This window comes from Cherax quadricarinatus, chromosome 50, assembly GCF_038502225.1.
Source record: "Cherax quadricarinatus isolate ZL_2023a chromosome 50, ASM3850222v1, whole genome shotgun sequence".
NCBI classification, from domain to species: Eukaryota; Metazoa; Arthropoda; class Malacostraca; order Decapoda; family Parastacidae; genus Cherax; species Cherax quadricarinatus.
In genome coordinates this window covers 20,158,627-20,186,582 of record NC_091341.1, presented here as the reverse complement: position 1 = coordinate 20,186,582, position 27,956 = coordinate 20,158,627, and the positions used below count along the sequence as shown (strand labels likewise).

Here is a 27,956-nt window from a genome sequence, read left to right as displayed (position 1 = left end):
TTTTTCCCTCATCAATTCTAAGATTAACCTCATCCTTCATAAATTCATCCACTCAGGTTAGGGTGTGTAGAAGAGAGGGAGACTACTTCCCAGTAAAAGTAGGTCTTAGACAGGGATGTGTAATGTCACCATGGTTGTTTAACATATTTATAGATGGGGTTGTAAAAGAAGTAAATGCTAGGGTGTTTGGGAGAGGGGTGGGATTAAATCATGGGGAATCAAATACAAAATGGGAATTGAAACAGTTGCTTTTTGCTGATGATACTATGCTTATGGGAGATTCTAAAGAAAAATTGCAAAGGTTAGTGGATGAGTTTGGGAGTGTGTGTCAAGGTAGAAAGTTGAAAGTGAACATAGAAAAGAGTACGGTGATGAGGGTATCAAATGATTTAGATAAAGAAAAATTGGATATCAAATTGGGGAGGAGGAGTATGGAAGAAGTAAGTGTTTTCAGATATTTGGGAGTTGACGTGTCGACGGATGGATTTATGAAGGATGAGGTTAATCATAGAATTGATGAGGGAAAAAAGGCAAGTGGTGCGTTGGGGTATATGTGGAGACAAAAAACGTTATCTATGGAGGCAAAGATGGGAGTGTATGAAAGTACAGTAGTACCAACACTCTCATATGGGTGTGAAGCTTGGGTTGTGAATGCAGCAGCAAGGAGGCGGCTGGAGGCAGTGGAGATGTCCTGTCTAAGGGCAATGTGTGGTGTAAATATTATGCAGAAAATTTGGAGTGTGGAAATTAGGAGAAGGTGTGGAGTTAATAAAAGTATTAGTCAGAGGGCTGAAGAGGGGTTGTTGAGGTGGTTTGGTCATTTAGAGAGAATGGATCAAAGTAGAATGATGTGGAGAGCATTTAAATCTGTAGGGGAAGGAAGACGGGGTAGGGGCCGTCCTTGAAAAGGTTGGAAGGAAGGGGTAAGGGAGGTTTTGCGACTGAGGGGGCTTGGACTTCCAGCAGGCGTGCGTGAGCGTGTTCGATAGGAGTGAACGGAGACGAATGGTATTTGGGACCTGACGATCTGTTGGAGTGTGAGCAGGGTAATATTTAGTGAAGGGATTCAGGAAAACCTGTTATTTTTATATAGCCGAACTTGAGTCCTGGCAATGGGAAGTACAATGCCTGCACTCTAAAGGAGGGGTTCAGGATATTGGCAGTTTGGAGGGATATGTTGTGTATCTTTATACGTATATGCTTTTAAGCTGTCGTGTTCTGAGCACCTCTGCAAAAACAGTGATTATGTGTGAGTGAGGTGAAAGAGTTGATTGATGATGAAAGTATTTTCTTTTTGGGGATTTTCTTTCTTTTTGGGTCACCCTGCCTTGGTGGGAGATGGCCGACTTGTTAAAAAAAAATATACAGTGGACCCCCGCATAACGATTTTAATCCGTGCAAGAGGGGTAATTGTTATGCGAAATAATCGGTATGCGAATGAATTTTCCCCATAAGAAATAATGGAAATCAAATTAATCCGTGCAAGACACCCAAAAGTATGAAAAAAAAATTTTTACCACATGAAATATACATTTTCCTATACACAAAGAGAAGGATACATGCACAATAGTAGAGTAGTACATGCACAGTATATATTGTGCATGTACTAGTCTACTAAATGAAGAATAAATGACACTTACCTTTATTGAAGATGCAGCAATGACTGATGAGACACTGTGTCCTGGGAGTGCCTTTTCCTCCTGAGTACTGTAGGTCCTGTTTGGCATTTTCTTCCAGAACATGCCTTATCACACTGTGTATGCCACTACGATTCTTAAATCTCTCAAACCAACCTTTGCTGGCTTTAAATTCACCAATATGAGCACTAGTTCCAGGCATTTTTCCCTGTTCACCTGGGTGTTAGTGTGGGTTGCATCCTGGGAGACAAGATTAAGGACCCCAATGGAAATAAGTTAGACAGTCTTCGATGACACTGACTTTTTTGGGTTATCCTGGGTGGCAAATCCTCTGGGGTTAACTGTTTCTTGGTATTCTCAATAAGCCACACCAACAACGGTGCTACAGCAGCAGCAGCAGCAGCTGACGGTGGTACAGCAGCAACAGACGATGCTACAGCAGTAACAGACGATGTTACAGCAGCAGCAGCAGCTAACGGTGGTACAGCAGCAACAGACAATGCTACAGCAGCAGCAGACGATGCTACAGCAGCAGCAGACGATGCTACAGCAGCAGCAGCAGCTGACGGTGGTACAGCAGCAACAGACGATGCTACAGCAGCAGCAGACGATGCTACAGCAGCAGCAGCAGCTGACGGTGGTACAGCAGCAGCAGACGATGCTACAGCAGCAACAGACGATGTTACAGCAGCAGCAGACGATGCTACAGCAGCAGCAGCAGCTGACAGTGCAGCAGCAGCAGCAGCTGTACCACCAATAGTAGCGATGGTTGATTGGGGTTTATTATACAACCTGGCCAGCTCGGAGACACGCACTCCACTTTCATACTTATCAATGATCTTTTTCTTCATCTCTATTGTAATTCTCACCCTTATTGCTGTAGGGTTGGCACTAGAAGCTTTCTTGCGGCCCATGGTCACTTATTTTCCAGAAAAAGCACCGAAAACACTGTAATAATACGAAATATTCCGATTGTATGCTTGGATGTTACCGCGGAGGCTGGCTGGTAAACAATGCCACCGGCGGAACATGTGAGCGTGGCTCAGGCCGCACATTGGACGCGTCTCGGACGAAAATCGGTGAGCGGGTTTTTAAGCGGTATGTGAGGCAAAATTTTTGCGATTAAAGCAAGCGGTATGCGGATTAATCGCTATGTGATGCCATCGTTATGCGGGGGTCCACTGTATATTTTTTTTTTTCAACAAGTCGGGCGTCTCCCACCGAGGCAGGGTGACCCAAAAAGAAAGAAAATCCCCAAAAAGAAAATACTTTCATCATCATTCAACAATCACCTAACTCATATATAATCACTCTTTGCAGAGGTGCCCAGATACAACAGTTTAGAAGCATATATAAAGATATATAACATATCCCTCCAAACTGCCAATATCCCAAACCCCTCCTTTAAAGTGCAGGCATTGTATTTCCCATTTCCAGTACTCAAGTCTAGCTATATAAAAATAACCGGTTTCCTTGAATCCCTTCACTAAATATTACCCTGCTCACACTCCAACAGCTCGTCAGGTCCCAAAAACCATTCGTCTCCAGTCACTCCTATCTAACCGTTTCCAACCAAAGCAAGATGACACAGTCACCATTATTCAATTCCAGTTGTCTTGTCAGAAAGAGCATAAACCTCAGTTCCAATAATAAGTACAGTAGCTTGAAATATATAGGCAAATGGCAACAATCTGAGAAGCCATTACAGCAATATGGCAAGCACACACTTATTTTACTTCTCCATTCTAAGTGAGATATATAACATTATGGAAATGCTTCCAAATTTGAAACCATCTGACAGAATTAGTCTTGACTGCAAAGCAGCACTAGTCACTAGTTAATATGACGTACTGCATATCGAAGTTTGTTTTGCGCTATGTCTTATGTTTTAAATTCTACAAATACTGACCTTGTACTGAAGCAAAGATCCAGCAAGACCTCGCATAGAAGCATTTTCTGTGTCTACGGTGTGTGTTGACCTCTCAGATATTGCTAAAGAGGCAGTTTCTCCACTAGCTGTTGATCTTGCACCATGGGCAATGTCTACATGAACTTCCAACCTAGATGAACATAAACTATAAGTAAAGGAAAATATATAATAAACTAGTTAGTTTTCGGGACACACGTAATTTATAGTAGACACCACTGTCATTGCTTAAGATACCCAGTACAGTACACACTTAAGTTGATAATGTTATGCATACTAAGTTGTGATATAGCCTCCTGAAAGGTTAATATTTTATTCAAGTTCCTGCATTCATTTCTAGTTGAATGTTACTTAAAAATTTGACTTTTATTCCATTCATGTTCAGTTAATAAATTACAACTCCAATGTCTTTGAATTTTTCTTTGTAAATATGAAATTATCAGTCCATAAGGGTAATAAACAACAAATAACTGTTACATCAGGTTAAAAGAATGGTGACAGATCACACTTTAAAAGAAATGAAGTAAATTTAAACTAAAGGGGAATGAAAAGATTCAGCTTTACAAAATTATCCATATCATAACTGGGTTGTACTATATACTTAATCATGGCTTTGAATATAAATTTAAAATTGAAGAGTGTAACAGTCTACTTAGTTCCAGTGGAGATGGAAAACTACTATAAATCATTAAAACCATCTGATAATAAAAAATTATCAAAACTAAGAAAAAAAGTGATTAATTTTTTTTTTTTTTTTTTTTTTTTTTTGGGGCTAAACCAGGGTTTAAACTATTGTGTGTAATTGGCCAACTCTGCATGGAAGTGTTGGTGAAGGATAGGTAAAGTTAGGTTAATCCATCTTAACCCCTTAACCATGGCATATCCAGAAATTAAAATTCCTGTGGGGGTAAGATTTTGAAAAATAAAATTGTTCTCCCTCTTACTCACTGAAAGAGTGCATTTTTATGAGTCATATAAAAGTAAAGGGAGCAGGATCTGATAAAAATCTCATGTTTTTGTGGCATGTTGGAAATGGCAAAAAACGATCACTCAAATCACAGAACGGGTAAGGTTCAAACCTATGACAGGCGAGTCCTACACTCACAGGCCAGTGTGCTTAACCATGATCCATGTCAGCCTAACAAGATTCATTCAACTAGGTATATTTCTATACTCACCTGCTATGGGTGCAGACCCCAACCATTTTTGTCTAATTGTGTTATCAAGATATCGTGAGTAACGGTCACTTGTTGGCAATGGCAGCATAAATGTGCCAGCAATATTTAAGTTTTACAATTTATTAAGTTACACAGTTTGGCTATTGTCTTTTTTTTTTTTTTCAACAAGTTGGCCGTCTCCCACCGAGGCAGGGTGACCCAAAAAAGAAAGAAAATCCCCAAAAAGAAAATGCTTTCATCATCATTCAACACTTTCACCACACTCACACATTATCACTGCCTTTGCAGAGGTGCTCAGAATACAACAGTTTAGAAGCATATATGTATAAAGATACACAACATATCCCTCCAAACTGCCAATATCCCAAACCCCTCCTTTAAAGTGCAGGCATTGTACTTCCCATTTCCAGGACTCAAGTCCGACTATATGAAAATAACCGGTTTTCCTGAATCCCTTCACTAAATATTACCCTGCTCACACTCCAACAGATCGTCAGGTCCCAAGTACCATTCGTCTCCACTCACTCCTATCTAACACGCTCACGCACGCTTGCTGGAAGTCCAAGCCCCTTGCCCACAAAACCTCCTTTACCCCCTCTCTCTAACCCTTTCAAGGACGACCCCTACCTCGTCTTCCTTCCCCTATAGATTTATATGATTTCCATGTCATTCTACTTTGATCCATTCTCTCTAAATGACCAAACCACCTCAACAACCCCTCTTCTGCCCTCTGAGTAATACTTTTATTAACTCCACACCTTTTCCTAATTTCCACACTCCGAATTTTCTGCATAATATTTACACCACACATTGCCCTTAGACAGGACATCACTGCCTCCAACCGTCTCCTCGCTGCTGCATTTACCACCCAAGCTTCACACCCATATAAGAGTGTTGGTACTACTATACTTTCATACATTCCCTTCTTTGCCTCCATAGATAACGTTTTTTGACTCCACATATACCTCAATGCACCACTCACCTCCTAGGTTAATTACAGTGGAACCTCAACTTACAGGTGTACCAACGTACGAGTTTTTTGAGTTACAAGCCGTCGGTCAGCCAATTTTTTGTTCTGAATAACGAGCCAAAATCCGAGTTATGAGCGAGCTTCAGTTACATCACCACTAGTTGGTGATGCAACATCCGCTCAGCAGTGTATATGTTTACCTCCCCGTGGAAGCATCTCTCTTTGTATTATGCTTGCGTTTTGTGCAATTGTTTTGCAAAATTTCTTTTTCTAACCTTGAGCACCAAACAAGTAAGTGCAAAGGACAGTACTGAGATGATGATGATGATGATGTCCATTAAATTAAAGCATGAAATCACATAAAAACATGAGCAAGGTGTGCGGGTAGTGGAGTGGAGTTGGCGAGGCAGTTCCAGCATAGTACTTCCACAATATGTACCATACTAAAGCAAAATGAACTCCTCTAGTGAAGTGAAAAAAATAAAAACAAATTGTAGCAATTAAGTTCAGCAATAAAGTGTAGCATTAAGAGAGTAGCAAGTAAATTAAATGATTAAGTGCTAGTAAAAGCATGAAACAAAACGAACTACTCCAATCTCCTTTGCCTTCTTTGCTGTTGTTGGGGTCAATAGGGCCACTGACAGCATATGCCGCTCTGCCTATCTTTTCCACCCTCCACCTCTGCCAGCATCTGTTCTCCAAGGCAAATGCTTACACTTTATAAAAGCAGTTTATTTCTTTAGTCTCTATTATGTTTTTGTACTATATTTCTTATTTATACAATGTTTCAGTGGTTTCATTATGAAACTAGTGATTTAGTGCAGTTAGCCTCACAAACACTGTTTTCTATTACAATAAGACGTCAGAAGGGGAAGCATGGGGAAGACATGGGCAAAGCATTAATTATTTTTACCTCGGGAGTGGTCGCCACCACTCGTCACAATGATATACAGGTGCCATCTGACTTACAACCGAGTTCGGTTCCGACAAACCGATCGTAAGTCGAAATGGACACAAGTCGAACCTTACTACTGAATATCAACATCACATTTTTGTAATGACTATTTTATTGTTTTATTTTGGCATTTCATTTTTTACTTTACTTTTTATGCTGTTAGTACTGTATTTTATACTGTAAGGTTTAGGATAAACACTGTGTACATCACAAACAGTTGTTTATTTCCCAGAAATTTGGCACAGAAAACATGGTCGTATGTCGAGCAGGTCGTAAGTCAGATGGTAGGTGTATTTTATTCAGTCTAGAGTATATATTGTGTTTCTTTGTTATTTATATTGTTTATGTCATATTTTATCAATTGTGTAGAGTTAATATTAGTGTTATACTGAAGTATTTTCTCCTGCCTCCCAAGAGCAGGAATTCCACTGGAACGGATTATTGGCATTTCAGTTAATTTCATTGAGGAAAATTGATTTGATATGCGAGCAAATTGAGTTGCGAGCTAGGTCACAGAACGGATTAAACTCATAAGTCAAGGTACCACTGTATTTATGTTAATTATTTTGGAGTGTGATCAGGGTAATATTTAGTGAAGGGATTCTGGGGAAACCAGTTATTTTTATATAGCCGGACTTGAGTACTGGAAATGGGAAGTACAATGCCTGCACTTTAAAGGAGGGGTTTGGGACACTGGCAGTTTGGAGGTATATGTTATATATCTTGATATATGCTTCTAAACTGTTGTATCTGGGTGCCCCTGCAAAGACAGTGATTATGTATGAGTAAGGTAAAAGTGTTGAATGATGAAAATATTTTCTTTTTGGGTCACCCTGCCTCAGTGGGAGACAGCCAACTTGTTGAAGAAAAAAAAAATTAGGTTATATATTTAGGGTCAAGGGAATATTCTGGCTTATATAAACAATGCAATTCCTGTGCCCATAACACCTGTGTGCCTTCCAGACCACTGTAAAATGTATATTTACAAGGTAATATGTTATAATTGTTTCAAGGTGTAATATTCATTGAAACATGGAAATAAATCACATCATTTGACCATATTGGGTTATCCTAGGTTCAATCTGCAGAAATATCTTGGTGGTTTTTACACAAACCCTGTTGGAGAAGCAATAAGCACGTTGAATCTGAGACATCCCAATACTGGTAACTGAGCAGAAGTATAGCACAAAAATAATTTACCATGACAAAACATGATCATACGGCCTAAAAGTACTTAAAGTTAAACAAAAGATCATAAAATGCATACCCCTGTAAAAAATCTAAGGAGCTTTGAACATTTGTTTTATATGTTGTCTGCCTATCTACTGTAAGTCAGAGCCAGATTAAGTGACAAACATGGCCAATATAACATCTCCACAAGCCCCAACTTTCCTGATTACCCCAGTGGTGGAGTATTAGCTTTGTATATCCTCTATCAGACATGAAGTCCTTCACCAAGCAAAACTTTGGCTGGCACGTTCAACACGCCTGCTAGCTTTTGCCTTTTATCCAACCAAATTACTAAATCAATCTCTCATCTCTATACTTTCTTACCTTAAAAATGATAACTAAGAGATTTTTGTTTAGCAAAACACTCAGTATCAGCACCTGTTTGTTCTTGATATACACGAGGAAGCTATGGAACCAGTAAGAGAAGCTGGGGCTATGGCTGTGTTGCTGGCACTCTCTCGGTCACTCTCGGCAAGCACATGGGCTGCAGAGTCGGCAGAAAGAGATGCACCGCATGATACCTCTCCAATACTGGCAGTTCCTGCACCAACATGACCAGATTCTGAAAGAAAGAATACTCTCATTTCTGGCCTTAAAACAAGACTCGAATAAGATCTATCTAGGAGTGTGCCAAAGTATTGGTAGTTTTTTTTTTTTTAATTAACATTTTTAATTCCCAGTAAAAGTAGGCCTTAGACAAGGATGTGTGATGTCACCGTGGTTGTTTAATATATTTATAGATGGGGTTGTAAGAGAAGTAAATGCAAGGGTCTTGGCAAGAGGAGTGGAGTTAAAAGATAAAGAATCACACAAAGTGGGAGTTGTCACAGTTGCTCTTTGCTGATGACACTGTGCTCTTGGGAGATTCTGAAGAGAAGTTGCAGAGGTTGGTGGATGAATTTGGTAGGGTATGCAAAAGAAGAAAATTAAAAGTGAATACAGGAAAGAGTAAGGTTATGAGGATAACAAAAAGATTAGGTGATGAAAGATTGGATATCAGATTGGAGGGAGAGAGTATGGAGGAGGTGAATGTATTCAGATATTTGGGAGTGGATGTGTCAGCGGATGGGTCTATGAAAGATGAAGTGAATCATAGAACTGATGAGGGGAAAAGGGTGAGCGGTGCACTTAGGAGTCTGTGGAGACAAAGAACTTTGTCCTTATATGGGTGTGAAGCATGGGTAATGAATGTTGCAGCAAGGAGAAGGCTGGAGGCAGTGGAGATGTCATGTCTGAGGGCAATGTGTGGTGTGAATATAATGCAGAGAATTCGTAGTTTGGAAGTTAGGAGGAGGTGCGGGATTACCAAAACTTGTCCAGAGGGCTGAGGAAGGGTTGTTGAGGTGGTTCGGACATGTAGAGAGAATGGAGCGAAACAGAATGACTTCAAGAGTGTATCAGTCTGTAGTGGAAGGAAGGCGGGGTAGGGGTCGGCCTAGGAAAGGTTGGAGGGAGGGGGTAAAGGAGGTTTTGTGTGCGAGGGGCTTGGACTTCCAGCAGGCATGTGTGAGCGTGTTTGATAGGAGTGAATGGAGACAAATGGTTTTTAATATTTGACGTGCTGTTGGAGTGTGAGCCAAGTAACATTTATGAAGGGATTCAGGGAAACCGGCAGGCCGGACTCGAGTTCTGGAGATGGGAAGTACAGTGCCTGCACTCTGAAGGAGGGGTGTTAATGTTGCAGTTTAAAAACTGTAGTGTAAAGCACCCTTCTGGCAAGACAGTGATGGAGTGAATGATGGTAAAAGTTTTCTTTTTCGGGCCACCCTGCCTTGATGGGAATCGGCCAGTGTGTTAATAAAAATAAATAATAATATCGGGAATCTCCCACCAAGGCAGGGTGGCCCAATAAAGAAAAGCTTTCATCATTCACTCCATCAGTGTCTTGCCAGAGGTGCAATTACACTACAGTTATAAAACTAACATTAACACCCCTCCTTCAGAGTGCAGACACTGTACTTCCCATCTCCAGGACTCGAGTCCGGCCTGCCGGTTTCCCTGAATCCCTTCATAAATGTTACTTTGCTCACACTCCAACAGTATGTCAAGTCCTAAAAACCATTTGTCTCCATTCGCTTCTATCTAACACGCTCACACATGCTTGCTGGAAGTCCAAGCCTCTAACACACACAAAACTTTCTTTACCCCCCCCCCTACCTCCAACCTTTCCTAGGCCGACCCCCTACATCGCCTTCCCTCCATTACAGATTTATACACCCGAAGTCATTCTATTTTGTTCCATCCTCTCTACATGTCCAAACCACCTCAACAACTCCTCCTCAGCCCTCTGGATAATAGTTTTGGTAATCCCACACCTCCTCCTAATTTCCAAACTATGAATTCTAGCATTATATTCACACCACACATCGCTCTCAGACATGACTTCTCTACTGCCTCCAGTCTTCTCCCTGTTGCAACATTCACCACCCATGTTCCACACCCATATAAGAGCGCTGGTATAACCATACTCTCATACATTCCCCTCTTTGCTTCCATGAACAAAGTTCTTTGTCTCCACAGACTACTAAATGCGCCACTTGCCTTTTCTCCCTCATCAATTCTATGATTCACCTCATCTTTCATAGACCCATCTGCTGACACGTCCACTCCTAAATATCTGAATGCATTCACCTCCTCCATACTATCTCCCTCCAATATGATATCCAATCTTTCATTACTTAATTTTTTTATCCTCATCACCTTACTCTTTCCTATATTCATTTTTAATTTTCTTCTTTTACATACCCTACCAAACTCATCCACCAACCTTTGCAATGTCTCTTCAGAATCTCCCAAAAGTACAGTGTCATCAGTGAAGAGCAACTGTGACAACTCCCACTTTGTGTTAGATTCTTTATCTTTTAACCCTATGCCTCTTGCCAACACCTGAGCATTTACTTCTCTTACAACCCCATCTGTAAATATACTGAACAACCATTGTGACATCACACATCCTTGTCTAAGGACTACTTTTCCCAGTCCACTATTAATAAGTTGGAAATTCTAGCACCACTCTGGACTATTCTTAAAAAACTATCCAGTACATCATGTGGTATTGGAAATGAATGAAAAAACCTTGCAGTATAATGATAATCACTAACAAGCACATTAAAAATAAAAACATTTCAGAGTCTTCCAAGCTTTATTTTATGAAAAACTTGGGTCAAAAAAATGAAGGGCAAGTAAGTTACCTGACTGTCTTCCTGGGATGCCAAAAACCATGTCATTCTCATCATCAAAAGCTATTCTGACTCCCGAGGCTGAAGTAGTCACACCACATCCTCCAGAACGACATAAGGAAATGGGGACAACACCATACACATATGCCAATAAAATGGGCACGCCAATGCTCACTGCTAATCCCGCTAACACTGGTGATATCACAGCCTGTAAAACATATTCAACTTAATGGTTAACCCCTTAACCCTTTCAGGGATTCCAACGTACTAGTACGGCTTATGCACCAGAGTTATTGACGTACTAGAACGCCTAAATTCTAGCGCCTTCAAATCTAGCGAGAGAAAGCTGTTAGGCGTACATATGAAAGAATGGGTCTATGTGATCAGTGTGCACAGTATAAAAAAAATCCTGCAGCATAGAGTGCACAACGAGAAGAAAAAACTCCGACCGTGTTTTTGGTTTAAAACAGCGACTTGCAGTGTATTTTTGTATGGTATTCATGGTTGTATTCTAGTTTTCCTGGTCTCATTTTATAGAATGGAAGACACATTAGGGCCACTCTGCCTCGGTGGGATACGGCCGGTGTGTTGAAAGAAGAAAGACATATTACAGAAAATGAGATGATTTTGATTGGTTTCATAATGAAAAGTACCTTGAAACTGAGCACAAAGTAGCAGAAACGTTCGATTTTTACCAAATTTCAAAAGTAAACAAATCATGCCAATCGTCCAATACACGTCAACTGGTGAATCTAATAGTCTTTCTCAAGTGCACTATTATTATTTATACCATTTCTACACTAATGCAGTAGTCGGCATAACAGTAAATCTTCTATTTTTTGTGATAATAAAAATTCAAAGTGGAAAGCAAAAGAGATGTAAGACGGGCCTGGGGACGTGACTAATGAACAGAGAAAATGTTATTTTAGTGCCAGGAATGTCTGTTGCTTATTCCGGACCTTATTTGGAAATTGGCATCTTCTGAAATTTGTGTGAAATTGGCAAAATTGGCAATTTCTGACCACTTTATTGGATACTTGAAATCGGTAGATGGGTGGTTTCTTGTACTCATTCGATAGAAAAAATGGAGTTCTAGCGAAATTGATATGATTTTTGTCAACTAGTACACTGAAATTGGCCGAAAATACGGCTCAAAGTGGGCGAAATTGCCGATGCGTAAACATCGTCGAGACTAACTTCGTGAGAGCATAATTCCATAAGCTTTCCATCAAATTTCAAACTTTTGGTGTCATTATGATCGGGAAAAGATTCTCTATTATTTCCTAAGAATTTTTTTTTTCGGAAAAATTTTCGACCCTGAGAACGAGTTTAGGAAAGGGCAACTCGACTCAAAGGGTTCACCCGTTAACTATCCTAATGTAGATCTACATTCTTACTGCTAGCACTCCAAACGTAGATCTACGTTTTATTTTTCCTGCCTCCAAATTTGGCACGATTGGCCTAAGATGCCTAGTCAGCATAGAATGGGTCTTAACCCTCGGTGTGTACAGTATTAAAAAATCTTGAACCACTTAGTACCTTGTGGGAGCAGCAGTTCAACTCAGCACCAGCTAGAGCAAGCAGCACGGCAAACACCAAGGATTCACTGATGTCATGTCATATTAACACTTCCCTTTTAAGAGGGAAGTGTCATCCTGCCAAAATGTCCTATAACCTATGCCCTAAAAAAAAAGGAAACAATTCTGGAACTGTAATTTTGGCTGGCTGGCTGGCAGCTGACTGATTGGCTGTCTCTATCTCTGTCTCTGTCTATCTCTATCTCTGTCTGTCTGTCTCACAGGAACACATGCATAAATACAATTATACAGTGTAAATTGCCTAGGATAACCCAAAAAAATCCAAAGCGCTTGTCAGGGAAAAGTTCAATAGATAGGAGTAGCGATGGAGTATATAGTAACAATAGTTTCATTGTCGGCTACTTGTTAAGGTAGGGTAAGTCCAGCTCCCGCTATTCCCGCCTTTTCTCCCCCACCCCTAAAGTGATAGTTTGATTGCCGGCTGCTTGTTAAGGTAGGGTCAGTCTAGCTCCCACTATCCCTTCCCCTCCTTCTCCCCCCCCCCCCGAAAGGTGATGTGTGGGGCTCCGGTCCAAACAATAATCACTAGACTCACAGCTCCCAGCACTACTGTAAGTACATGCCTGCCTTGTATTCTAGTGGATTTATTGGTTGAAAGCTTCACTTTTGACCAATAATAAACTTAGTCCTTTCAGTCTTGCTCTAAGTTGACTGTTGTAATAGTCACCACATCTTTTAGGTATTGTACTTATCATGGAGAGTGATTTCTTAAGCAGTGGGTAACCTGTCTATCTTTCCAGCTTGGATGACAGAGAGGGTCACCTGCCAATCAACGAGTAGAATTGATGGAGATGGACTAACGTCCTGAGACTTCCCCTTTTTGGATTTAATTACCTGTGCACCTGTATGAAATTGCAGGACGTAATCCCTCATCATTGCAGCGGTAAAGAACCTGCTTTCCTGTCATCGGGATAGAATACTCATGGCTATACTGTGAAGAACGAACCGGTGGGTTGTAACCAACACCTGCGACCCCCCTCCCCATCATCAGCAACTGCTACGATTTCAACAACACGCAGTGTCACCAACACCAGACACCCCTATATATATTAGCGTTGAGTTCAAATGTTATTTTATTCATTTCATTTTTCATTTTTCTTTCAAATAGGATATACCTTTCATGTTTTATTGTTTTATGTTTGCTTTAATAAATAATAAAGTGTTTATCTTTGTGAATTATTATTTCTTTTTCTATTCATTAATTTTCCTGAGGAGGAGCCAGCCTTGGTAATACTGTCTGAAGTTGTTACAGGGCTGAGTAAGCCTTCACAGCGCTATACTGTGCTTGTAGATAGTGATCGTGTGTAATACCAGTTGGTTCATAAGCAACTCTCTGAGGCAGTAGAGACAAGCAGACAAACACACAGGCAGACAGAAAGACAGACAGATATGTTTATGTGTAGCAGTGAAAACAAGCTAAGGCTCATCAAATGTCACCACTGTCATTAGTGGAGTGATAAGATAAAACAAGTGACACACTTACATGCTTCAAGGGAACTTATTATTAATATTATTATATACTCCCGTGTATCCAAAACATTGCTGGGACCTATAAATACTATGTATATACTTCTAGACAATAATATGTGACTAAGGTAGGTGAAAATGTTCACCTGTCACTGTGTTTGTGACTATTTGAGTACTATTTCAGTACCTAATATTAGTGTCAGAACAAAGATTGGCTATCAAATCACAAGAACTACTATAAATAGTAATTATCCAAACATAAAAATTATGTATCTCCATGGGGAAGTGGAACAAAATTCTTCCTCTACAAGCCATGCGTGTCATAAGAGGCGACTAAAATGCCGGGAGCAAGGGGCTAGTAACCCCTTCTCCTGTATATATTACTAAATGTAAAAGGAGAAACTTTCCTTTTTCCTTTTGGGCCACCCCGCCTCGGTGGGATACAGCCGGTGTGTTGAAAGAAAAATTATATATAAAAAACGAGGAAAAAAGGTACATCGGCAACACTTCTGCAAGCAGCAGGACTCGATGTTGCCGTCAGATGAGCATCAAGGGCCAACTTCGCGTGCTCATATCTCGGTAAGTATTGATCCTAAATTTTTTTTATCCTATGACATGTAGAAAAATGCGCTCTATCTCTATAAAAAAATTTTTTTTTCAAAACATTTAGAGCGCTGGGCGAGAGAATGTAGATCTACATTTGGACAGTTAATGGGTTAAGTGTCAGTCCTGTAGTACTGCAGCTTTGAAGCCAGGGTCAGTCCCGTAGTTCACTGCCATGAGCTCAGCTCACTCAGTTAAGCTGTGAGCAGTAAATCAGGGCCTAGAGATAAGAGAATGGGTCTATGTAGTTACTGTGTACTATATAAAAAAAAATCCTTCAGCAAGCAGTGCACAATGGGAAAACACTGCAACCATGTTTTTGGTTTCAAACAGTGACTTTGCAGTGTATTTTTGCATGGGTATATGATTCTTGGTCTCATTTGATAGAATGGAAGATATATTACAGAAGTAGAGGCAATCTTGATTGGTTTCAGGACTGAAAGAAGCTCGAGACTGAGCTCAAAGTAGCAGAAACCGTCAATTTTTGCCGATATTTCAGGGTATACAATGACGTCACTCATCCAAAACATGACCATCTGTCCAGTCTAGTACGGTTTTAGGAATGCACTGACATTATTTATACAATTACAATAATAAACTAGTTTGCAAACCAGTAAATTTTCTATTTTTGCATGAATAAAAATTATAACTGGAATTAATGTGTAATATTGGAGAGGCCTGGGAACATAAGTAATGAAGAGAGGAAATGTTATTTTAGTGCCAGGAATGCCTGCATAGTTTATTCTGGACCCTATTTTGAAGTTGGCATTTCTCAAGTTTTGTGTGAAACTGACCACATTAATTTCTGATGAATTTGTATAGTTGAAATAGTTGAATGGGCAGTTTCTTGTACTCAATCAATAGAATGAAAGGCATACAAGTGAAATAGCTAAGAATCTGGTCAGCTGGAATAATGCAATTGGCCTAAAATCAGGCTCAAAGTGGGGGAAAATCGTCAATGCGTAAACATAACTGACAAAAATTTCACATCAAATTTTGTACTTTTTGTATTTTTTTTTTTCAACAAGTCGGCCGTCTCCCACCGAGGCAGGGTGACCCAAGAAAGAAAATCCCCAAAAAGAAAATACTTTCATCATCATTCAACACTTTCACCTCACTCACACATAATCACTGTTTTTGCAGAGGTGCCCAGAATACAACAGTTTAGAAGTATATATGTACGTATAAAAATACATAATATATCCCTCCAAACTGCCAATATCCCAAACCCCTCCTTTAAAGTGCAGGCATTGTACTTCCCATTTCCAGGATTCAAGTCCGACTATATGAAAATAACCGGTTTCCCTGAATCCCTTCACTAAATATTACCCTGCTCACACTCCAACAGCTCGTCAGGTTCCAAATACCATTTGTTTCCATTCACTCCTTTCTAACACTCACGTACGCTTGCTGGAAGTCCAAACCCCTCGCCCACAACACCTCCTTTACCCCCTCCCTCCAACCTTTTCGAGGACGACCCCTACCCAGCCTTCCTCCCCCTACAGATTTATACGCTCTTCATGTCATTCTACTTTGATCCATTCTCTCTAAATGACCAAACCACCTTAACAAGCCCTCTTCAGCCCTCTGACTAATACTTTTATTAACTCCACACCTTCTAATTTCTACACTCCGAATTTTCTGCATACCTACACCACACACTGCCCTTAGACAGGACATCTCCACTGCCTCCAACCACCACCTCGCTGCAGCATTTACAACCCAAGCTTCACATCCATCTAAGAGTGTTGGTACTACTATACTTTCATACATTCCCTTCTTTGCCTCCATAGATAACATTTTTTGCCTCCAGATATATCTCAATACACCACTCACCTTTTTTCATCTTCAGAAAAAGATTCTCTACCATTTCATAAGAAAAAATAACTTTTTTTTTTTTTTTTTAAATTTTCCAACTGAGAGCAAGTTCAAGAGCAGGGGTTTCGACCCTCAAAGGGTTAACCCTTTGACTGTTTCGGCCGTATATACGTATATGTCTTATAAGGTACCGTGTTTGACGTATATATACTCATAAATTCTTGCCTTGGTGGGATACGGCCGGTTTGTTGAAAAAAAAAAAAAAATTCTAGTGGCTTCAAATCAAGCAGGAGAAAGCTGGTAGACCCACATGTGAGAGAATGGGTCTGTGGGGTCAGTGTGCACCATATAAAAAAAATCCTGGAGCACGCAATGCATAATGAGAAAAAAAAAACTCCGACCATTTTTTTTAATTAAATTGCCGAATTTGTGGTCTATTTTCGTATAGTATTTATGGTTGTATTCTCATTTTCTTGGTCTCAATTGATAGAATGGAAAACATATTATAGAAATAGAGATGATTTTGATTGGTTTTACTATAAAAAGAACCTTGAAATGGAGCTCAAAGTAGGGGAAATGTTTGATTTTTACTGATGTTCAAAAGTAAACAAATGATGTCATTGTCCAATAAATGTCCAAGTAGCCATTCTAATATGCAGTCATGAATGGGTTGACATTATTTGTACAATTATTACAATATTGCAGTAGTCTGCATAACAGAAAATCTTCTATTTTTTGTTTGAATAAAAATTCAAAATAGAAAGCAAGAGTAATGTAAGAGGGGCCTGGAGACATGACTGACGAACAAAGAAAATGTTATTTTAGAGCCAGGAATGTCTGCATTGTTCATTCTGGACCTTATTTTGAAATTGTCATATTTTATAATTTTCGTGAAATTGGCCAAATTGCAATTTTCTGGCCACGTTATTGGGTAGTTGAAATCGGTAAATGGGCAGTTTCTTGTACTCAATCGCTAGAAAAACTGGAGCTCTAAAGAAATAGCTATGAGTTTCGTCGACTGGAACAATGGAATTAGACGAAAATAGGGCTCAAATTGGGTGAAATCGCCGATTTGTAAATATCACAGAGGTCACTAACTTCGCGAGAGCGTAACTCCGTCAGTTTTCCATCAAATTTCATGTTTTGGGGCGTCATTACAATCGAGAAAAGATTCTCTATCATTTCATAATCTTTTTTTTTTTTTTGAAATTTTGCGACACCAGGAGACACCTCAGGATTGGGGGTTGCAACAGTCAAAGGGTTAAGCAACAGAAAGAAAAGGTAAAGGAATACACAAAATTAGAAAAAAAAAAATGAAACTATATTAAGTACATTGGATGGACGCAATTCATAATGGAATCGCTGATTCTGTTCTTTTAATACAATAACTGGAGCACTACTTGGTTTGCAAATACATTATGTACACCGTTCTTTTAAGGAGGGCAAAATTTTTCTTAATTGCAAGTTACTGCCTAATGGTTTGCTTGTTTCTATTGTATCTCCTAGATTGTTCAATAGACTGCCAGTGTCTTGTTAAGTCAGGAATCTTATGCTTTCAAGTCTCAGCTGAAAGCACACCACTTTTCTAGAACATATGATTCTGATCATTATAGAGTTTGCTCTAGAATATAAACTTCAGTAATGATTTATGGCTTGGTGTGCAATTGCTTCTGAATTTCTTGAAAGAATAGGCACTCAAAAATAACAAAATCCCAATTATTAAATTATCATCATTATCAATGTGAAGAATTGTTTAAGCATTCCATGAAAGAGCATATTGCAAGTGCAATATTCAAGGGAGACTATACAAACCCATCCCTGCTAGGACAAAAAAAATCAGTGAAACAAATAGTATGAAAGAAAATTATAGAATCAACAAGCAGCCTTATGCAATATTGCTGTCCACTGTCAATGCTATGCAATAAAAGGCATATATACAAATGGTGAAGAATAAAACTCACAAAACTTTGGCTAGAATGATTAAAAAATAACCATAAGTTAGAAACTTGAAACAATTTTTTTTGTTCAACCCGGACCAATATGCTGTGATTGCTTTCTAGAAGGACAGTATTTCACTTGATTCATAGGAATGCACAACTTAATAAAACCAAAAGCAATGCTTACTGAAGCTGTAACTCCACCCACTACAGCCAAATTGCGACGGTGAGGGTTGGCCATGGAGTACCGTGCATGGAGTTTACGGCCAACCCAAATGGGAATGCCTGTGGAGAGAACAGCCTTCTTAATTACATAAAAGAAATGTTAAATTAAAGGATGATATTGCAATTAAATGAATTTCTGATATTCTCAAAATTGGTAGTAGATATAGAAAAAAAAAAAAAAAAAAAAAAAAAAAAGTCAACACTTTCACCTCACTCATACATAATCGCTGTTTTTGCAGAGACGCCCAGATACAACAGTTTAGAAGCACATATAAAGATATATAACATATCACTCCAAACTGCCAATATCCCAAACCCCTCCTTTAAAGTGAAGGCACTGTATTTCCCATTTCCAGTACTCAAGTCCGGCTATATAAAAATAACTGGTTTCCCTGAATCCCTTCACTAAATATTACCCTGCTCACACTCCAACAGCTCGTCAGGTCCCAAATACCATTCGTCTCCATTCAATCCTCTCTAACACGCTTAGGCATGCTTGCTGGAAGTTCAAGCCCCTCGCCCACGAAGCCTCCTTCACCCCCTCCCTCCAACGTCTTCGAGGACAACCCCTACCCCGCCGTCCTTCCCCTACAGATTTATATGCTCTCCATGTTGTTCTACTTTGATCCATTCTCTCTAAATGACAAAACCACCTCAACAACCCCTCTTCAGCCCTCTGACTAATACTTTTATTAACTCCACACCTTGTCCTAATTTCCACACTCCAAATTTTCTGCATAATATTTACACCACACATTGCCCTTAGACAGGACATCTCCACTGCCTCCAACCACCTCCTCACTGTAGTATTTACAACCCAAGCTTCACACCCATATATGAGAGTTGATACCACTATACTTTCATACATTCTCTTCTTTGCCTCTATAGATAATGTTTTTTGTCTCCACATATACCTAAATGAACCACTCACCTTTTTTTCCTTCATCAATTCTATGGTTAACCTCATCCTTTACAAACCCACCAGCTGACACGTCAACTCCCAAATAGTATCTGAAAACATTCACTTTTTCCATACTCCCTCTCCCCAATGTGATATTCAATTTTAATCTATATCATCTGATACCCTCTTCACCTTACTCTTATCTATGTTCACTTTCAACTTTCTACCTTTACACACACACACTCCCAAACTCGTCCACTTACCTTTGCAACTTTTCTTTAGAATCTCCCATAAGCACAGTAGTATCAGTAAAAAGTAACTGTGTCAACTCCCATTTTGCATCTGATTCCCCACAATTTAATCCCACCCCTCTCCCCAGCACCCTAGCATTTACTTCTTTTACAACCCCATCTATAAATATATTAAACAACCATGGTGACATTACACATCCCCGTCCAAGACCTACTTTTACTGGGAAGTAGTCTCCCTCTCTTCTACACACCCTAACCTGAGCCTCACTATCCTCATAAAAACTCTCTACAGCATTTAGTAACTTACTACCTATTCCATATACCTGCAACATCTGCTACATTGCTCCCCTACCCACTCCATCATATGCCTTTTCTAAATCCATAAATGCAATGAAAACTTCTCTACCTTTATCTAAATACTGTTCACATATACACTTCAATGTAAACACTTGATCTACACATCCTCTACCTGCTCTGAACCCTCCTTGCTCATCCAAAATCCTACTCTCTGTCTTGCCTCTTATTCTTTCAATAATAACCCTACTGTACACTTTTCCTTGTATACTCAGTAAACTTATTCCCCTATAATTTTTATAATCTCTCTTGTCCCCCCTTCCCTTTGTATAAGGGAACTATACAAACTCTCTGCCAATCCCTAGGTACCTCCCCCTCTTTCATACATTTATTAAACAAAAATACCAATCACTCCAACACTATATCCCCCTCTGTTTTTAACATTTCTGTCTTGACCCTGTCAGATCCAGCTGCTTTATCCCCTCTCATTCTACTTAATGCCTCACACACCTCCCCCACACTCACATCCTGCTCTTCTTCACTCCTAATAGATGTTACACTTCAATGACCAGTGCATGATATTACCACCTCCCCTACTCTGTTTTTAACTGACAAATCCATTCCTCATAAGCTATCTTTTTCTCTTTTATCACACCCTTTACTTCTTCATTCCACCAATCACTCCTCTTTCCTCTGGCACCCACCCTCCTATAGCCACAAACTTCTGCCCCACATTCTAATAATGGATTTTTAAAACTATTCCAACCCTCTTCAACCCCCCCACTACCAATACTTCCACTAGCCCACCTTTCTGCCAATAGTTGCTTATATCTCACCCTAACTTCGTCCTCCTTCCTTTAGTTTATATATTTTCACCTCTTACTTCTTGTTGCCATTTTCCTTTTGTCCCATCTACCTCTTACTCTAAGTGTAGCTAACTAAATAATGATCCGATATATGACCCTCTATAAACATGTACATCCTGAAGCCTACCCATCAACCTTTTATCCACCAATACATAATCTAACAAACTACTTTCATTATGTGCTATATCATACCTTGTATACTTATTTTTCTTCTTTTTCATAAAATATGTATTACTTATTACCAAACCTCTTTCTACACATAGCTCAATCAAAGGCTCCCCATTTTCATTTACCCCTGGCACCCCAAATTTACCTACTACTCCCTCCACAACATTTTAGCACTGAAATCCCCGACCACAAGTACTCTCACACTTGGTTCAAAACTCCCCATGCACTCGCTCAACATTTCCCAAAATCTCTCTCTCTCTCCTCTACACTTCTCTCTTCTCCAGGTGCATAAACGCTTACTATAACCCACTTTTCACATCCAACCCTTATTTTACTCCACATAATCCTTGAATTAATACATGTATATTCCATCTTTTCCTGCCATAACTTATCATTCAACATTATTGCTACTCCTCCTGTAGCTTTAACTATTTGAAACCCCTGACCTAATCCCATTTATTTCTCCACACTGAAACTCTCCCACTCCCTTCAGCTTTGTTTCACTTAAAGCCAGGACATCCAGCTTCTTCTCATTCATAATATCAACAATGATCTTTTTCTTACCATTTGCACAACATCCACTCACATTCAAACATCTCACTTTGATGGTTTTCTTTTTCTTTTTAGTAGGCTATACAGGAAAAGGGGTTACTAGCCCATTGTTCCCGGCATTTTAGTCGACTCTTACAACACGCATGGTTTACAGGGAAAGATTCTTATTCCACTTCCCCATGGATATAAAAGGAAAAGCAATAAGAACAAGAACTATTAAGATAAAATCAAGGAAAACTCAGATGAGTGTGTATACATAAATGTGTACATGTATGTGCAGTGTGACCTATGTGTAAGTAGAAGTAGCAAGATGTACCTGAAATCTTGCATGTTTATGAGACAGAAAAGACACCAGCAATTCTACCATCATGTAAAAGAATTACAGGTTTTTGCTTTACACTCACTTGGCAGGATGGTAGTACCTCCCTGGATGGTTGCTGTCTAACCTACATTCATACATACATTATATATATTTTTAACACATTGGCCATTTCCCACTGAGGCAGGGTGACCCAAAAAGAAAGAAAAATAATACTTTCATCATCATTCAACACTTTCACCATCACTCATACATAATCACTGTCTTTGCAGAGGCGCTCAGATACGATAGTTTAGAAGTCCCTCTAAACTGCCAATATCCCAAACCCCTCCTTTAAAGTGCAGGCATTGCATGTCCCATTTCCAGGACTCAAGTTCTGCTAATCGGTTTCCCTGAACCCTTTCACAAAATATTACCCTGCTCACACTCCAACAGCTCATCAGGTCCCAAAAACCTTCGTCTCCATTCAGTCCTATCTAACACATTCACACATGCCTGCTGCCTGCCCAGGCCCTTTCAACACAAAACCTCTAACCCCCACCCTCCATCCTTTCCTAGGATAACCTCTACCCCTCCTCCCCTCTACTACACCACATCAGCTCTCTCCCACCAAGACTGAGTGATTCAAAAAAGAAAACATTTCTCGAGTCACTCTGCCAACACTAGCAATGAATTACATTTAAATTTTTCTGTTAAGGACTATCACAATCCTGCAATTATTTGTCATCTTTCCTGTATGCATTGTTAATTCAAAGTGCATCCAAATGGAGTGCAGAACATTAAAAAGCAAAATAAAAAGTCAATACCAACACTGGAACAATTCAGTATTAACCCACAATTTAGAAAGGAAACTTTAGATGTTTCATTGGTTTATAAATAATGCAGAGTAATACAATATATAGTTTGATTCCGTATTCCCATATTTGAGTTGGTACTGTAAATTGGGAACCGGTCTATTTTTATTGTTACCTAAAAAGATTTACATACTCCTCAATTTACCTAGTAAACTGGCACGAAGGCTGAAGAAAGCAAAAGCAAGGCAGAAAAGAATGCAAAGTTGCCAATCACAAGAAAAGTGTTAAACAGTTCAACACACACCACTCCATTATATTCTCACTTACTATCCTCAATACTGATTCAGAATAGTTCTAGAAAAGATGCCAAAACACAGGCAAACTTGCTTGCTCAGTTGTGCAGTGGACAAAAAAATATGGAAAAACGTATATCAACTATTATCGAAATGCTACATATTCCTAATATCCTAATGCTATCTCATAGGCCATTCTTGAATGTTAAAAAAGAAAAAGATAGAGTGATAGTTTGATGTATTGGCTATGGAGTGGAAATATATTGCGAGGAAATTTAGCAAAGATTTTAAAGAGAATGCACTGATGCAATCTACACCGAGATTACAACCATATGTATATACCTCAAATAGCTTGTCCATCACCAACTGCCTGTGACTATGTGATCACTAATTCTTAAACCATTTTATACTGTATCTCTTAAACTTTTAAATGCATTAGTACATATAATCATCTAGTTTGTAAAAATCTTACTAACCGATAATCATGGCAGGGACAGCCAGACCTGCCACTAGCCCTATGCCAAGAGGAGCACCAACAAGGGTGCCCAACTGCCACAGGATCTTCTTCTTCCTGGACCATGGTTTTTTTCCCCAAAACGTACATCCTGATGGGCTATTAGATGAACATAAAATATAACAATACACTGTAAATACAATGTTAATCTGGAAAAGCAAAATTAAATATTTCTCAGATTAAAAATTGCATCTTATAATAGGAATAATAAAAAGAGTGTCCTATGTGGAAATGTGTGCACTTGAAAGCATATGCAATTGTGTAACAGTACGTATTTGTAGATACCGTTACATCTATAAATTCACATACACACGTGCACGCGCATGCGATTATCTGCAACTTAAACATGTGACTACCTATCTATGAGTACCCATTTATAGATAAAGCTGCAGAGCTATGCTGGTAGTGTCCAGTCTTCAATACATAATATGCTATATTCTTTTCTTGAATCCCATTCCACTATTCTACCAGAATGTGAAAAAAAAAAAATTCTAATGATCCTTTTGACTACTCATTTTATAATTATGGCCTTTGGTGTTCTTATATTTAAAAAGAAAGTTAAACCTGTGCAAGTCATGCTTCACTGTATGGACTATTTTTACTGGTATGAACAACTTTTGTTTTAAAATTTCATCCTTGTAATGTATGTGAAAGTCATTTTTTAGTCTGCCAGTGTAGTATACAAGCTTCAATTGAAATTTATTTGATCTAATGTTTTTTTTTTTATATAAATACTTATGAATCCCTTTGTCTGATCTTTAAATATTTATCACTATATTTGCCAAGTCACTTCTCTACATTGAAAGCCATCATTCAACTGTCGCTCAATTCCCTCAATTTTTTTTTTTTTTAACACATCAGCCATTTCCCACTGAGGCAGTTATCCTCCAAAAAATCTCATCTCCTAATATTTGTCTGTCAATCTTCATCCATTTGTAGTTTCCAGATTAATCTTTCTTAGGATATGATCAAAAGCTTTTCTGAAATCTGAATGCAATCTGCAATCTAATTTTCTTTAATCTCTGATAATCATAACTGTAACAAATATGATGTATGGTACAAGATATTCTCGCTAAGAAACCAAACGACAATAGCAGGTTTGTTCTCAAATGGCTTTTTTAAGTACATTATTTTTACAATACTCACCACAATCTATATTCTTTATTTGGCCTGTGTTTCTTTATCCCATTTCCACTGAATGGTACTTACCTACATTATATTCTATCATCCATCACTACCTTTCCTCAATTTATTGAAGACTTCTTGTAGGGTTTGTCACTTTTATTACTTATTTTACATAGAATTATCCATAATTACCCATTCGTAGCTATGCTCATGGAATCCCATGTGTGTGTGTTTACAATTTCAAAAACCAGCTAATTACCAGTCTTTTAAAACTGTGGGTGGTTGTACTGCTTACTATGTACCATCTCTTGGATCCCTTTGATTGCTCTACCATAGATTCAGAAGCAGAACTATGCTCATGGTGTCCTATCATCACTGTTTAATATGCCAGTATAGCATAGAAACATTTCTCAATTTTACTTATTTGATCTTTGTGACAATATTTTGCCCATAATTTGTAGATTCCTTTCTGGCTGAAGCTTTATCACAATCTACATTCATGTGAAAAATGAAAAGGCACAATATCGTGGCTCGAATAATACACAAATAACCTGCACACTGGAGTGTAAAACTCATGACATTTTGACTGACTACATATCTGAAGCCCATAAAGAACACATAAGACACCCAAGTAAACCCTTTCAGGGTTTCGGCCATACTAGTACGGCTTACGAGCCAGGGTTTTTGACGTATGTACTAGTACGCCTAAATTCTAGCGCCCTCAAATCTAGCGAGAGAAAGCTGGTAGGCCTACATATGAAAGAATGGGTCTATGTGGTCAGTGTGCATGGCATAAAAAAAATCCTGCAACACACAGTGTGTAATGAGAAAAAAAAACGTTGACCACGTTTTTGGATTAAAACAGCGACTTTGCACTGCATTTTCGTATGGTATTTATTGTTGTATTCTAGTTTTCCTGGTCTCATTTTATAGAGTGGATGACATATTACAGAAGTTGACATGATTTTGACTGGTTTTACAAAGAAAAATATCTTGAAATTGAGCTCAAATTAGCAGAAATGTTCGATTTTTACCAAAGTTCAAAAGTAAACAAATCATGCTGTGTGTCCAATACACGTCAACTGGTGAGACTAATATTCTTTCACAAGTGCACTGATATTATTTATACCATTTCTGCACCAATGCAGTAGTCTGCATAACAGTAAATCTATTTTTTGTGAGAATAAAAATTCAAAGTGGAAAGCAAAAGAATGTAAGAGGGGCATGGAGACATGACTAATGAACAGAGGAAATGTTATTTTAGTGCCAGGAATGTCTTTGTTTATTCTGGACCCTATTCGGAAATTGGCATCTTTTGAAATTTGAGTGAAATTGGCAAAATTGCTAAATTCTGACCACTGTATTGGATAGTTGAAATCGGTAAATGGGTGGTTTCTTGTACTCATTCGATAGAAAAAAATGGAGTTCTAGCGAAATAGTTATGATTTTTGTCGACAAGTACACCGAATTGGCCGAAAATAGGGCTCAAAGTGGGCAAAAATCGCCGATGCGTAAACATCGTCGAGACCGCTAACTTCGCGAGAGCATAATTCCCTAAGTTTTCCATCAAATTTCATACTTTTAGTGTCATTATGATCGGGAAAAGATTCTCTATCTTTTCATAAGAAAATTTTTTTTTTTTTAAATTTGGCCGACCCTGAGAACAAGTCTCTGAGTGGGCCTGTCGACCCTGAAAGGGTTAAAATTCACCTGTGTATCAATGATTAGGGTACTCTTTCCCCTAAAATAAGGACCAAAGTAAACTCTCAACTTATATACACAGATATATGAACACATCCGCTGTTCTGTAATGGTTCTATTCTATTGTCTTACCGTTTTGTTAGTGAAACAAAACAAAGCTGGACGCACCTTCCCTCTTGCCTTTTTTTTTTTTTTTTTTTTTTTAATATGAACACAATGTGAACCTTTTTCCATTGTTCACTTTGCCTTCTATTGAAATCCCTCTAAAAATTTCAGAGTAGATAGCTTGGATCATCTTCACATTCTTTTAACTTGTACAGTGCTACTGAATCTTGTGTTACTGCTTCTCTCAACATAAAGTAGCAACCTCTCTCTTTTTTCCTTAAACATTTCAACGTCATCCACTTCAGCTAGCGCTTAGGAGTTCCACTAGTGTCCTCGATAAACACACACACACACACACACACACACACACACACAGGAACTTCATATTTAATATCTCACACAGTGCCTCCTCTACTGTATTTAGTCATCATTCTAGATTCTTTGTATTTTGTCTCACTTGTGGGTAACTTTTACAAATTTCAGTAAATTATATGGTTTAGTTTTGCTTGTGCATGTATTTGTGGTGTTCATAACTGCACACTTTAATAACCAATGGATCAATCACTAGTCTGTTAAAAAAAATATCCTTAGAAGAAAGATTACTAAGAAACATCACATAAAAATGATACACTTTGGCCAAAATATTTTTTTCCTAGGTAAACTGTAATAATGTACATCCTAAGAAAGTATTAAACCTCACTTCCATGTGGTCACAACACAATAAATCTACTTTATTTTAGCTTTAGTGCAAATAAATAAATCTTTAAAATTAATATAATGGGTACACCATGACTGAGATAGGAGACCTTCAAGTCTCTGTAGCCAAAGATGAGGCTATGATCCTGTGGTCAACCTGTAATGTAAGAAAATTATGCAACAATGACAAACCTGAGATAATGCAGGTCAGAGATTTCCTTCATACACAGCCAACAGAATTCTGCCCCACATACACTACAGGTCATGTGATTGCAGGAGCCATCATCCATCTTCACAATCAATACTTGACACCTTGGGCAGGCTTTGACATCATCACCTGAAACATGAAATACTGCATATAGTAAGGCTAATAATTTTAAATTTCAGTCAGAAGAAGAGAGGAAAGTGTTTAATTTATAGAACATTCTCAAAACAAAAACTACAAAAGAGTGGAAATCAATGATGCCATTAACACTGCCTCTGTAATGAGAAAAAAATTAGATATCATGCATGAGCCATTAAAAAAAATTGCATTAATAGAAAATTTTAGTAATGATTGTAAATTTAGTTGAGCGCTTACAAAATACTACCCAAATTGTGCTTAAAATATTTATCTATATACCACTCCATTCACTGAAAACACAATAAGAAAT

General features: G+C 38.6%; 1 protein-coding gene across 2 annotated transcripts in view; it reads right to left on the bottom strand.

Annotated features, from left to right (window-relative positions):
- LOC128695383 (E3 ubiquitin-protein ligase RNF19B) overlaps positions 1 to 27,956 on the bottom strand; it is a 58,269-nt gene that overhangs the window by 6,045 nt on the left and 24,268 nt on the right. For both annotated transcript variants that reach the window (XM_070095488.1, XM_070095487.1), the window contains exons 7-12: positions 27,496 to 27,640; positions 23,639 to 23,775; positions 18,687 to 18,784; positions 11,089 to 11,284; positions 8,276 to 8,459; positions 3,547 to 3,697 (exon numbers count right to left, since the gene is read on the bottom strand). In XM_070095488.1, the coding sequence (XP_069951589.1) occupies positions 3,547 to 3,697; positions 8,276 to 8,459; positions 11,089 to 11,284; positions 18,687 to 18,784; positions 23,639 to 23,775; positions 27,496 to 27,640 (911 nt within the window). The remainder of the gene's footprint in view (positions 1 to 3,546; positions 3,698 to 8,275; positions 8,460 to 11,088; positions 11,285 to 18,686; positions 18,785 to 23,638; positions 23,776 to 27,495; positions 27,641 to 27,956) is intronic.